The sequence below is a fragment of the Cibotium barometz genome, chromosome 14 (genome assembly GCF_041138505.1).
Source record: "Cibotium barometz isolate CiBa-2024 chromosome 14, ASM4113850v1, whole genome shotgun sequence".
Classification (NCBI taxonomy): Eukaryota; Viridiplantae; Streptophyta; class Polypodiopsida; order Cyatheales; family Cibotiaceae; genus Cibotium; species Cibotium barometz.
In genome coordinates this window covers 23,030,916-23,045,437 of record NC_141059.1, presented here as the reverse complement: position 1 = coordinate 23,045,437, position 14,522 = coordinate 23,030,916, and the positions used below count along the sequence as shown (strand labels likewise).

Sequence of the window (14,522 nt, the reverse complement as noted above, 5' to 3'; positions counted from 1 at the left end):
AAGGTGTCGACGAGTAGGAAATTTTCTCTAAGTTAAGACTTAGTAGACTATCTTAAGCATTTCTCCTATTTTAGAAGAGGTGAACCTTACAATAAGGCCCTATACATTTAGACTTATTCTCAAAGACTATAAATAACAACACATTATATGTAGGGCCTATGCAAAAAGAATTATGCATAAGAAGAAGAGGAGGAAGAAGAAGAAGATGCCTCCTCTGCATCCTCTTCTTACACATAAGAGCTTCTAATTCTTTCTTCTTTTACTACCTGTTTTATTGGTTACTCTTCCAAATTTAAAGATTCAAGCTTTTATCTTCATCTTTGCAGCTCAAGATCCTTTGGTAGCCCCTATCTTAACGAAATGCTAGTTGTGAGTTGCCTTTACTTTAGTTTACTTTAGTGCCATTGTATTGCTTTGTGTGAATCGATAAATACTCCACTAATGCACATGCTAAGCAAATTTCAGTTGAGCAGGTAGCTACATAGAGGTTAAATTTATGCTCTTACTTGTAGGACCATATTTATAACCATAACCGTGAGCATAAAAAATGCCATGGTTGGCCAGGGGGCATGAGAAGATAATTCTCAAAATGCAACCTTCACCTCAACCACAACTTGTACTTGAATAAAGTTTGCTACATTGAGCATAAAAAATGCCATAGGGGGGCGTGAGAAGATAATTCTCAAAATGCAACCTTCACCTCAACCACAACTTGTACTTGAATAAAGTTTGCTACATTGAGCATAAAAAATGCCATAGGGGGGCATGAGAAGATAATTCTCAAAATGCAACCTTCACCTCAACCACAACTTGTACTTGAATAAAGTTTGCTACATTGAGTATTGGAATGATCATGGAAACCTCACTTGAATCACCTCTTCCTTGAACACGTTAGGCTAGAATGTCTCCACCAGTCCTTCATTTCCAGTATCTCATCGGCACTTGGTATGGAATTCTCCCCATCCTGCATTGCCAAGAATACAGATGTGTATGTGAATAGGTTTGATTTGACAAATAGCTCAATGGAAGGGCCTTTTCATGGTGGATCGGTTATACCTTGTATTTTGCCAAAATGTCGACACTGGAATTGTTATTTTCTTCAGAAAATTTGAATTCTACATGGATGCAGTGCAGCTTCTTATCTGCAAGACCACTAATAGCCTTGATAATGGTGTCATTAGCTTCTTCTGGTTGGACAGTCGTGTTCATGTTGATATGAAAAAGAGGCGGTTGTTGACCACCAGCCTGGCTTGTCACCACCTGCATGTCCGAGTGGGTTTCGGGAGAAGACACTGACCGGCAAGAGCCGGTCTGGGGTGAGCTGGCAGGCTCTCCTAAAACAGCGTGTGCAGGAGGAGTAGTAGACTGATCCAGTGAGAGAAAGTACTGTTGGCTAGCCGCCGCTACAGAGCTAGTGTAAGTGTCGATCATGGCGGGCTTTGTAGCCTGTAGCTGCACGCACATGTCGTGCTCAAGCTCATCTACACGGTCCTGGAGTTGCTTGAGGTGTTGGAGAGTCCGCTCAAGGAGAGTCACCTTGTCCGCTTTCTGCCAGACACACGTATTATTACAAAAATTACCCTAATTCAGATGCAATTATATAATTATGCGAAACACTAATTACTCATCACAACACTACTAACCAATTACGCAACTCCCTAACTATGGAGTTATGCAATTTAGATACGCCCGTTATGTAATTAATGACTGCTGACTGCTCATCTCGCTGGTCTCGCCTCTTCGCGCCGCGGCCCCGGACACCACAGCCCTCATCCTTAAAATTCATGCATTTGCTAGATATTGGTAAGTAGTCGTCACCTTCATTATACTTGGCACCACTTTTCTGAGCGCTTCGAAACTTTCGCTTTGCCTTTGCCTCCGTTTGCGCTCTGCTATCATGTGTAGCTTGGCCACTTCCTTTTGCTGCACTCTGCTGTTGCCTTCCTCCCCAGTAGTACCAGTATTGCTATGGTTGAGCTTAGAGGAAATGGAAGGTGCGTATATGCTCCGCAACTCATGATAATTAGTCACTAAATTAGTTTGGCCAATTCCTTCAAAACCACCCGCTGAATATTTCATTAATTGGCCCCTAAATTCTCTACCACTAGCCAGCCTTGGAAGAAACCATGTGAGACATTTCTTCAACAGAGAACAGCTAGACCTCGGAGTACCCTGCATCTGTATATCTTCATTAAATTGCGGTGTCCAAGGCTTGAATCCAACATGAGCGGGTAGAGTTGAGTTGTTGCGGCTGCTGCATGTCATGAGACTTTTTGGAGAATTTAGATCAATGAAACTAGCTGGGAAAATGGGTACTGGTGTTACCAATGAAAGTAGCTGGGCTGATTGGTCATATGCGGTGGCATAACTATAGTGATCCTTCTCAGGAGGATGAGGATGAGGAAGACTATGACATCCAGAGATCGACTTCACTTCTAATTGACGCCCAATTAGTGGGATTAATGAACCTTGGTCACAAGGGGGCGCCAATCCAATATTATATGTATTAGATGGTGCAGCATTAAGGAAAGAAGCATGGTTAGGATAACTTAAAGAATTGCAACAGTAATCATGGTTATAATGGGAGGCAGAGGAAAGACGCTGATCCGATAGGGTAGTTGGGCTCAGTACTGTGTTCATGGGAAGGGGGGATAAAGTAATAAGCGGATTATCATTATGATTAATTTGCCAATAATTCTGTGCAGGATCCATAATTCTGTGCAAGGTAATGGGCTTGATTATCTGCTGCGCATGTAGAGAGCAGAGTAAGCACTAGCAGGGCGCAAGAGCACTGTGATCGGGGGGAAGCGATGGCTTTTGTACTGCTGCACAGGGACGTCACAGATTGCGGCAAACTGTCCAAACGCACACCTTCGACCGACCACGCCGTCGCACCTCTCCACGAATCATAGGTTGCCATATCAGCAAACCTGGCCCAGTCATCGGAACAAGAAGAGGTCATTGCTGGCTGCCTTTAAAGTTTAGGCACATAAGCTATGACGCCACTTGTCCAGTCAAACTTCCCCCCCCACCTAATGACTCAAGCCGTTTTGTACATATTTTTCTTGTCCTTGCACTTTAATTTTATTTTCATCCTTTTTTAAAAAAAATCTGGCCACTAAAAAACCATCTATAATACATACATTATACCATACACAACATAAACACATTTGATTTTGGACTCCACAATATGTAATGACTCATTAGACATAGACCCATCTGCCATGATTTGATGATAGCATCCATGACCCCTCCAAACAATTAGTGGTCAAGGACCCTCAAACATGACCAAAGGACCCTTCATTCCTCCCGATGATAGCATCCATGACCCCTCCAAACAATTCAAAGACCCTTAAAACATGACAAAGGGACCCTTCATTCAATCCCCTTGCTATCAGCTATGATGTTACTTTGTTACATGTGCGCTTTTCCATTACGTTTACAAAATCATTGACACTATATACTATACACATCAACAAACACCTATAATTTTTTACTACACAAATTATAATATATTAATGAGTCATGAGAGTCTTAGACAAAGGGACCCTTCATTCAACCCCCTTGCTATCAGCTATGATGTTACTTTGTTACATGTGCGCTTTTCCATCACGTTTACAAAATCACTGACACTATATACTATACACATCAGCAAACACCTATAATTTTTTACTACACAAATTATAATATATTAATGAGTCATGAGAGTCTTAGACTCATATGCCATGACTTGATGAGAGCAACCATGACCCTCCAAACAAGGACTCTTAATTCATGACAAAGATTTAAAAGGAACCATTAATGCTCTAGAATCATAATTAAATTCAACAACGTAAAAACCTTTTGAAGTCCTACAATGTTTTTTCATGATAAAGAGAGTACCTCCTTAGAACCATGAGATTTAGCACATAACCTTTTTAATTAGGCTATTGCCACCTATTAATTTATGCTACCCAAAACTAGTCCTTTAAAAAACTAGAATACCACTTACTTTTGGAATATGACTTGATCCAGATATATAGGAAAAATAATTTATAATTCATACCATGATTTTTTTCATACTAGGATTAAAACATGTTTATGCTACCCAAATTAAGTCCTCAAAAAACTAGAATACCACTTACTTTTGGAATATGACTTGCTCCAAATATATAGAGAAAATAATTTATAATTCATACCATGATTTTTTTCATGCTAGTATTAAAACATGTTTATGCTACCCAAATTAAGTCCTCAAAAAAACTAGAATACCACTTACTTTTGGAATATGACTTGATCCAGAAATATAGTGAGAATAATTTATAATTCATATCATGATTTTTTTTTCATATTAGTAATAAAACATGTTTATGCTACCCAAAATTAGTCCTTAAAAAAACTGGAATACCACTTACTTTTGGAATATGACTTGATCCAAATATATAGTGAAAATAATTTATAATTCATATTAGTAATAAAACATGTTTATGCTAAACATGTTTGCATCTTGACATAAGATGTTTATGCTAATATTGTTCTAATTTCAATATCAAACTTTGTGATCTTTTAAGAAATGATGTTGAAATACCTTGTGCATGCCACCCTTTCCTCAACACCTCTTGTGAATCTCTAAAACAACTTTTTACACCTTCAAAAAACTTATGGGGTAATTTGACAACACATCAACCTCTTACATATCTAGTAGGTATACAACCAATAAATTTATGAGAACCTTAAAGAAGTTATCTCAACTTTGGTGGAAAATCTCAAGACAAGGTGACTTGCTATACTTGACTCAACTTGGGTGTTTCAATGTGATTGCAATTGTTCCCCTATATGACATTAGCTTGGAAATTCATATTATATTACATATGTTAAATACTTGGCAATAGCTCTTTTGATAAGAGTTGAGTCATTTTCAATCCCTTCTCTAAATTTACATGTCTTTTCTATGCCACACTATTTCTCCATTGTAGTGTTGTCTAATCACTCCATTGCCTAAAAATTCCATGAACCTCTCACCTACTAGAAACACCCCAAATTTTTTCTTATATGAAGTCTGACAATTGACATTTAGTGAAGGATTAATTGTGAAGACTCACAATTTACTTTTAGTAAAGGATTAATTCCATAATGTTTTTCCTATCTATATCAAGTAAGTCACAAGACCTTCTTATCTTTGAGCTAAGTTTATTACTTGTAAGTCTTATCTATGAGATAAGGAGGTTCATTATTTTAGGAGCATTGTAGGTTCATTATCATTATATTTCACCCCAAAAAAAAAAGTTTTTTCTTGATTGAAAGTTTGTTTTATTAGCATGTGTTGAGGTCATGTGAATAAATGTTTTTTGAGGCTAAGCATAAGTGCCTAAAGATTAGTGGAGTGTGACTAATTTTTCTAAAAGGCTAAGCATTATTGGAAGAAGAAAATAATCATCCATTATCATTAAAAACTATTTTTTTAGAAGCCTAAGCATTATTGGAAGAAGAAAATAATAATCCATTAGAGTGAGCAAAGGTTATCATTACATTTCACCCCAAAAAGTAAGTTTTTTCTTGATTGAAAGTTTGTTTTATTAGCATGTGTCGAGGTCATGTGAATAAATGTTTTTGAGGCTAAGAATAAGTGTCTAAAGATCAGTGAAGTGTGACTAATTTTTTTTAAAGGCTAAGCATTATTGGAAGAAGAAAATAATCATCCATTATCATTAAAAACTATTTTTTTAAAAGCCTGAGCATTATTGGAAGAAGAAAATAATAATCCATTAGAGTGAGTAAAGGTTTAAAGGATAAAAGGTTATTTGCAAAATCATTAAGGTTTATCGTAGTTACATTCACCGGCCGTAAAGTAGATGCCAAGGGTACCCACCTTTTTCCCTATATTCAAGGAGAAGATTGGAGAGAGAATAGGAGACATTTCATTAGGAACTCAATGGAGTCTTTTTGGGCCCTTTAATTTGCCATTGCCTAATGGAGGTGATTAAGAAATAGACAAATAGGGAGATTACATGTGGACTGAAACCAATGGTTTGTAAGAGCCTAGAAGGTAGTGGTCAAACTTAGAATAATAGGCTAAATAGGCTCTTTTTAAATTTTCAAAATCAACTAGAACTCAAAAATTTAAAACGTATATGCATTTTTTCCCTATTTTATATAGAAAAGGATAGCTGCAGCCTGCAGCAGCCTGCAGCCATCATTAACTAAGGTCTCTAAAGTGATAGAGGCCCAAAAACGAGTTCCCATGCATTCAATGCACATTCCCCTTCACTTTCCACTATCCCTCTCTCCCACGTTCCCTCCAAAACGCTCTCCCTTCCCCCTTTCTCATAGCAGGGCGTTTTTCACTCTCTAGACTACTTCTTTTAGCTATCTACCTCTTGATCTACCTCTCTCTTCACTCAGAAACCTAGATCTATAGCTATGGAAGCTTAATCTGCAACCTCCTCTTAGAAGCTATGGAAGTTTGATCCTCACTTACATTTCCTTCCTTCATCCTTCTTCCTTGTCCAACCTCCTTTTACAGAGTGTAACAGCAGAGCTTAGCTATGGAAGCTTGATCTGCAACCTCCTCTCAGAGGCTATAGAAGTTTGATCCTCACTTACATTTCCTTACTTCATCCATCTTCCTTGTCCAACCTCCTTTTACAGAGTGTAACAGCAGAGCTTAGCTATGGAAGCTTGATCTGCAACCTCCTCTCAGAAGCTAGGGAAGTTTGATCCTCACTTACATCCTTCTACCTTGTCCAACCTCCTTTTACAGAGTGTAACAGTGGAGCCAAGCTATGGAAGCTTGAGTTGCAAATGCTTTGGCTCTCATAATCTTACTCATTGTCTCCTCTCACCCCCTCCAATATCCTCTTTCAAAGTGCAGTAATAGCACAGCCAAGCCCTTGGAACTTGCTCTACAACTCCTTCTCTTTTTTACATCTCCCTAGTCTAAGTTTTTTTCTCACCATTCTATTTTTCTTTGCCATCAAGGTTTATAATCTCTCTAATATATACATCTGATGTCTTCTTCTAGAGCTCGAAGGCCTCCGATCAGTATTCAATCTCTCTCTTGTAGCAATGGTCAAGATGAGGATGGGCACTGGTGGAACATCAAACAGTACGAGAAGTGGAATTGGATTACGATGCAGCCTAGTACAAGAGGAAGCCACAAGGTGTCAAAGCGATACGTTGATATACAAAGTCACCATTGGAAAGGGTGGATATTGGAGCTCAAACAAGATCGTGATGGAAAAAAGCTAGCCAAGGTCCAACATGTTTACAAGGCAACAGAGTTGAAACTAGCAGACCATGACCAACCTCAACGATTTCCTGCAAATTGTAAGTTATTTCACCACTTTATATTCTTGTTTTTAAATCAATTGTGTGCTAATAATGGTATACTGAGCACTGCTTCGATTGTTCTTGGGTTCCTGTGCGTAGATATTTTTCCCTCAAACTATAGTGAATGGGAGCCTATGGAGGCAATTTCAGGAACCTTTGAAGCATACCATGTGGAGCTTGGTAGTTTAATCTTTGGAGGGTGTCCAGCTGCACAACTTCTTGCACGAAACATCTTCTTCTATGAGGATACATATGTGGTTCCCACGACAGCAAATGGTACTGGAAAATTAGTTCCAAAACCTACGCCAACTCTCACATCTATTGAATGGCCAATTCCAGACAATGCTTCAGTGGCCATGGCTTGTTTGCAGATCAGAAGCAAGGTGCAAAATGCTATGAAGTGCACATATGGATCTCACAAAGCAACCATAATCTGCTTCATACCTCTACACCTCTTTGTGTACCTGTTCCGTACAAGTGACACACATCGTACCCCAACTTTATGGATTGCAAAGGGGGAGAGAGCTCTGACTTGTTTCTTATCACCTGCATGGGATAAAAAAGTTGTTCAACACAATGGAGACACCATCAGATGCGGAGTAATTGTTGAGAAGGTTGTGATGCGCTATCATATTGCCAAGCAACAGTTGTCCATTGCGTTTCCTTACAGGCGATGGAAGCTTACAAATGGAGAATGGGAGGCGTTAGACTCCGACACAACCTCTACAGAACAGGGTGTGCTACATATATCCATGCAAGGTGGGGATGTAGAAGATGTTACTGTGAATGATGACTGGTCCCTTGCCAACTTACGTGACTACTTAGTTCTTCGATTCTCACTCAGTGGTGATTTTGCTTTGATAATCAATGGTAGAGTAGTGCGCAAAAGGCAGGAACGATCTTTTCTTTGTAGAGAAATTACTTTCCCTGGCTGTGTAGCTATCAGATAACCACTGGATATGTAATCTTGAATTGAAGTAAATACAATTTCAAATTTTTTTGCCTCACTGTCTTATTAAGGTTTTTCAATTGTCTTGTGCAGTTTTATTTTTTTGTGATAGTGTAAGGTTGGTCACACAAGCATCTATGGCGTGAGCCACTAGTAAATTGGAAATGACCTTGCGATGGAAGGATACGTTCTTGCTTTCGCATACCATTTTTTTAAAATTTTTTGGTACTTACAAATTTTAAAAGTTTTTAAAAATTTTATAACAAGGTCGCCCATTTATAAACGATACTTTACTCATTTACATCAATTGACAATTATCGTTCTCTCCTAACACTTGCTCTCAATTTCGCACACCTTTCTGTATCACACACTCTCTATTTCCTCCAATCACTCATAGACATGGCACCTCTACTTGACGCACTTATTGCACAGCTAGGAAAGCTTGAGTTACTTCATAGGGTTGATGAGATCGTCCCTATGTTTGAGGGAGCAATTGATGTACGTGCAACAATGCATCTACACGCGGATGCTTTTACAGATGTCATTCAGTATATGGATGAACACATCAGCACGTACTCCATCATGTTTGAGGGTGATGAGGGCTTATGGGTTCCAGTTGACCTCATCAAGTACATATTCAGGGAAGACAAGAATTTTAGATTTTGCCTATCCAGGTTTTTAAAATCCCTCACAGAAAAGGACTACAGAAATGAGGAGGAAGACTTACTCCTGGATCTACAAATGGGCAACATCGGCACTTCTTTCCTAAGCTGGGACATGGTTTTGGTCCTTCTGTTACAAGAGGGTGTGGCGAAAGAAAGTGGCAAGGAAAAAGAAAAGGGCAAAGTAAAGCTAATGGAGCAGGTCCAAGAGGCCCATGCTGAGGAAGAGAATGTTACAGAACAATGGGAGGCCTCAATGGCATTGGTGGCTCTACAAGATAATGTCCCCGAGGAGGTTCCGGACCTAGTTCTAGAGGGCGATGAAGTACTCGAGGAGGTCCTAGACCTTGTTATCATGTCTTTGCATCCAATCATTATTGATGGGAAAGAGTTTTTGTTTTTGGATGACATTGCCAAGACACTCGGGTTTCGTGAGGATGAGGCACTTTCTATTATTGCCGTGAATGCTGGGGGTCAAGACAAAGGAAAAGTGAAAATCTCTTTTGAAGATGACCTCACAAAAGCACTTGCATATGATATTGGTAGCAGTACCTTGGAAGTTGTAGTGGCCAAAGCGCTCGTTGAAATAAAGCAAGAAGTGCAATTCTATGAGAGCGTAGCTGCCTTTGAACCACACATGCCCTTGGTTGCTGGCGATGCTCAAGACCAAGGAAGCATAAACTTGACGAATGAGCAACTAGTTGCAAGTGACGATGCAACTGAGGTATGTCCTTACTTCTTAGTTGTAAAGCAAATTATTTTTAGTTGTATCATTTCACGCTTCCTAACTTCTATATTGACATGTTGACAGACTGCTTTTGAAGTGGACAAGTTTACTATGCGCGTAGGAGGAACGTGGCCAAAGTCAGAGGGTCGAGATGCATCCCTTTGGCACTACATACCTGCCCTCAGAGCCGACATAGTGCGGGTTTTTCATTTAGAATGTGCAGAGATCGCCTATGCCGAGCTCCTAAAATGTAAAGCACTTAGTGCAATCTTGTCGGAGAACCCCTTAGCCTCGAACATAAATAAATGTATTTTGGTAGCTAGGGAAGCTGCCTTGTATTGCTTCATGGGCAACCATCCCGGCTCAGTTTTAGGCCATTGTGCCCTTTCTCAGGCTCAAGGAATCAATGAGCCGAGTGATGTATTCCAAAGCTTAGGCCAGAAACCAGCCTCTAGAACTCTCTCTCCTGAGCTCTTCCAAGAGCTTATTAAAAAGATGTAATGCAAACTTCTCTTCCAAGTTTAATAAATTTTTTTTGTTGTGCATTGTAAGTTGTGATTTTTCCTGGCGTACTTGTGATATACCATTTCAAGCCTCGCAATTTTAAGATTTTGTTCATGTGTTCATAGAAAAAATTGTTTAGGATTTATTTTAATTGAGATCGTGATTAAAAAAAGTAATCGAGATTGGGTTAGAGCGGTATGAAAAAATATTGTATTTATAGATGTAAACACACTCACATATATGTATATATATATGTACATATATGTATATATATACATATATATATGTGTGTGTGTGTGTACCTATATATATATATAAGATTCTGGGGCTATTGAATGATATATATATACATATATATATATAAAAGATGTATAGGATATATATATATATAAGACATAAGATATTATAAGATTTTAAGGCTATTATCAGATATATATAAATATATATAATATCTTATATAAATATATAAGATTTTGGGGCTGTTAGGGCACCTAAAGGGTCTTATGAGCCTCACCAGACCAAAGACATCCAAAAAAAAAAACCATGTGCGCTACTGCGCGTAAATCGACATTTTGACCTGGTCAAAGTACCGATTAACGCGCCGTAGCACACATGGCATTTTTTTTAATTTTTTTTAATTTTTTTGGCCTTGAGGCTCATAAGGAACTCTATAAGGTCTCTAGGTGCATTTATAGGATCTACCTTTTTTGTATATATAAATAAACATATATATATATATGTGTATATGTATATATATTTGCATATGTATATATATGTGTGTATATATGTTTGTGTGTGTATATATATGTGTGTGTGCACCTATATATATATATATAAGATTCTAGGGCTATTGAAAGATATATATATATAATATATATATATATATATATATATAAAAGATATATAGGATATATATACATAAGACATAAGATATTATAAGATTTTAAGGCTATTATAAGATATATATAAATATAAATAATATCTTATATAAATATATAAGATTTGGGGCTGTTAGGGCACCTAAAGGGTCTTATGAGCCTCACCAGACCAAAGATATCAAAAAAAAATAAAAAAAAAATACCATGTGCGCTACGGCGCGTAAATCTCCATTTTGACCTGGTCAAACTAGCGATTAACGCGCCGTAGCGCACATGGTATTTTTATTTATTTATTTATTTATTTTTGCCTTGAGGCTCATAAGGCACTCTATAAGTTTCTCTAGTTGACTTTATAGGATCTACATTTTTTGTATATATAAATATTCATATATGTGTGTGTGTGTGTGTACATATATATATATATATATATGTGCATATGTATATATATTTGTATATGTATATATATGTGTGTGTATATATGTTTGTGTGTGTATATATATATGTGTGTGTGTGTGTGTGTGTGTGTTTTTTCCTGTGTGTATAGTGCTTTTATATTTTTAAATGAAATGTTCATTGGCACTGAGCATACAAAAAAAATGGACTCAACAAAGAATGTAACACAACTCACAAAGTTTTCATTAATGTGTGAAAAAGCTAAAAAGGAATTTGGGAACATTACAAAATTTTGTAGGGAGAATTACAAAGTGGGTTAGCCTATTGAGGTAGAAGGCTACGCTCTAAACATAGACGTAGGGCTAGGGACATATCTACAGGCTTCAAAGTAACTCTCTTGGCATGTACCATAGCCAGCACTGAGTCTTCAAAAACAGAAACTACAATATCTTCAGCAGCTTCTTGAAGAGCTTCAAGAGCTGTGCTCTGTATGCGGTCAACCCTGTCAGAATATTTTTCCATTGTTTCTCTCACCAGTCTCGAGAGAATGGTGCCTTGGGGATGAGAAGATCTGTGCTTTTTTGATATTTCCTAATCTCTCGTAGCGCGACTGTCCCTGGCCTCCATTTTCTCTTCTTCTTTGTAACTGGTGGAGGCGGTGGTGGTCTTTGATTCTCCCACGGTGGTCGTTCAGACCTGAACTTCTTTTTCTTTTGTGCACGCTCTTCCTCTTCTTGTTGGTCCCGAAACTTGCCCTCCATTCTTTTACCACACTTCTTGACTGGCCGTCTGGATGTTGTGGCTGCCTGTGGTGGCTGTGCTTGGCTTGCCCTCCTTGCGTCCTCTTTGGGCTGCTGTCTCTTTTGCATTTCTGTCTCCCAAGCTGCCCTCACAAGAGCAAACTCTTTGTCAATGGTATCTTTCGTGATGCCGTAGGACAAGAGCTCGACCTCCCTGTTCTGTAAGTTAACCTCTAGCTGTTCTAGGGTGTCGGCCTCAATAACAATCTCCGGTGGTTGCCCTTGACCTTCCTCGGCTTCTTTTCGATGCCGCTCTTCTTCTGCTTCTCTACTAGGCTCTGCTTCTTCAGCTTCCTTCCTGCGTTGCGCTTCTTCGGCCTCCTTCCTGCGCTCTTCTTCTCTCATCTCCTTTGCCTCTTGCTCTGTTATGATAGGTAGACTTGTCCTTTTTGTTGTAGCAGGTAGTGGGCCGAGTTGATCGAAAAACCGCAAGTCTTGCTCCTGTTCTTCTGGCATGGCCTAGGTATGTACGAGTGCAAGAGATAGTGGGAGGGCAAGAGAGAGTAGAGCACAAAGAAGAAATTGAAATGTGGTGGCTATAAATGAAAAATGACTTAAATATGTCTATAAATATAATTTTTTAAAACTTTTAGAAAATTTAAAAACACAAAAAGAGATTATAATCAGAGAGTTTAAGCCCATGAGGAACCACACCGACGCTTGCTTGCTACCCACTGCCGTAGTCTCTCCCTAGCATTTGATCTGTTGTATCCTTCAGTTCTTCTTGCATTAACAGTTTTCATTATTTGACGCCTAAGAGACAAATTACCGCGACTTTTCTGCCTTTTTTTGCCAACCAGAACGCGATAGAACCAGTTGAATATTTCATGGAGTGCATTACTCTTGACTTTGCCACCACCATGGCGAGTGCCCTTAAAATACACGGCCTTTGCTTGGTAATGTGATTTCTCCATGCCTTGATTGCTCCAAAGTGCTAAAGAGCCATATCTATCGAGAAAGTATGGCCCATGTGCATACAATATATGCTGCATAGAAAATCACAAAAAGTCAACAAACAGTATGAAGAACATACTACAAGGACACAAGAAATACAACATTACCATGTAGTGAGTAATGTGTGTTTCTCCCCATGCCTCGACCATTTCTTCTGTGAATCTACAAGTGGCTTGTTTAAGTGCCTCAATACCATGGTCATCCAGGTGAGGTCGCTCTAGAAGATCGACCATTTTATTACACACCTCCCATACATGTGCACGTTTTAGGCCAAGCCTGGCATCATTTCCTCGATATGTTGTGACATCACATATCTTCTTCCAAATTTCAAAGTCAGTGTGGCTATGAGAACCCAAGTGGTTTGATAGAAAGTGTCTTGCCTTTGATCCACCCATGCAAATTTTATTAGGGTTGTCTTGTGTAGGGTTTGATTTTCTGTCCTTTGTCAAGACCACTGCTCCAGCATGTAGTCCCATAGAGGAAAGTACACCCTCTAGTGCACGTATTGACTCTTCTTGTCGATCTTCGGGCTCCATGTTCCAGACATAGTTTATGTGGAGCATCAATAGCTTATCCAAAATCCTGAGTCTTGCATGTAATGTGCACACATGCACTTGACATAGTGGAATTTCCAAGATTGGGTTCCAAGCATTGTCCTCCTGGTCACGACTAGGTGGCTTGCTCTAGTCACAACTTAATATGCCATTATGCCATACCTTTGATCCTTTCCTCTGTTCAGCATAAAAACGATTGCTTTTTTTGCACCCACCTGTTTTTGACTTTTGCCTTTGCTAGGTTGTTTCCCTTTTACTCTTGAGTCTACTGTTGTCTTGGAATGACAACAGTAAACACATGAGAATATAGTATTCGCACCTGTTTTACAACCCAACATACACTTTAAGGTTTTTAGATCGCCACCCAAGTGCCATTCAACGTTAAAGCAGCCTATTCCGGGAACATCAAGCTTCTGACCATTGACCTGACAAGAGACGACATGTTGAATGCCAGACCGTTCAAAATACCACCTCAAGGTATCATGGTTCTCTTTTGGGAGGACCCATGCTGCTTGCCACCAGATGTTCTTCTCTGATTGAATGCCGTAGTAGTCTTGCTTATGCCCTTGTCCCCTATTGTTGCTGTCTTCAGTTGCATCCAAGTCTTGGGTCTCTAAAGGCCTTCCTCTAAGTGCTCGGCTCATCAAGGTTAAACTAACACGCTCCAGTCTTTGACCTTTAACCACTTGACATTCACCAGCTTCAAGACAAACACGGCATTTCCACCTGTCTCTTCAAGTGTGAGGCCATAGTACTGAATCATTGCTTTTTGTAGCACTTCCATGTCAATGTA

The 14,522-nt window shown here is 39.0% G+C and overlaps 1 protein-coding gene across 2 annotated transcripts in view; it reads right to left on the bottom strand.

Moving 5' to 3' along the window:
* Positions 1-538: 538 nt before the first annotated feature.
* The window catches only part of LOC147631817 (uncharacterized), a 40,620-nt gene continuing 26,636 nt past the window's right edge, over positions 539-14,522 (bottom strand). Inside the window, exons 1-3 of one of the 2 annotated variants that reach the window (XM_086808345.1) lie at positions 1,819-2,809; positions 1,057-1,548; positions 539-964 (exon numbers count right to left, since the gene is read on the bottom strand). In XM_086808345.1, coding sequence (XP_086664471.1) covers positions 872-964; positions 1,057-1,548; positions 1,819-2,712 — 1,479 coding nt within the window. In that variant the 5' untranslated portion in view covers positions 2,713-2,809 and the 3' untranslated portion in view covers positions 539-871. Of the gene's footprint in view, positions 965-1,056; positions 1,549-1,818; positions 2,810-14,522 lie in introns of those variants that run through there. The other variant, XM_086808346.1, reaches the window with a different exon arrangement.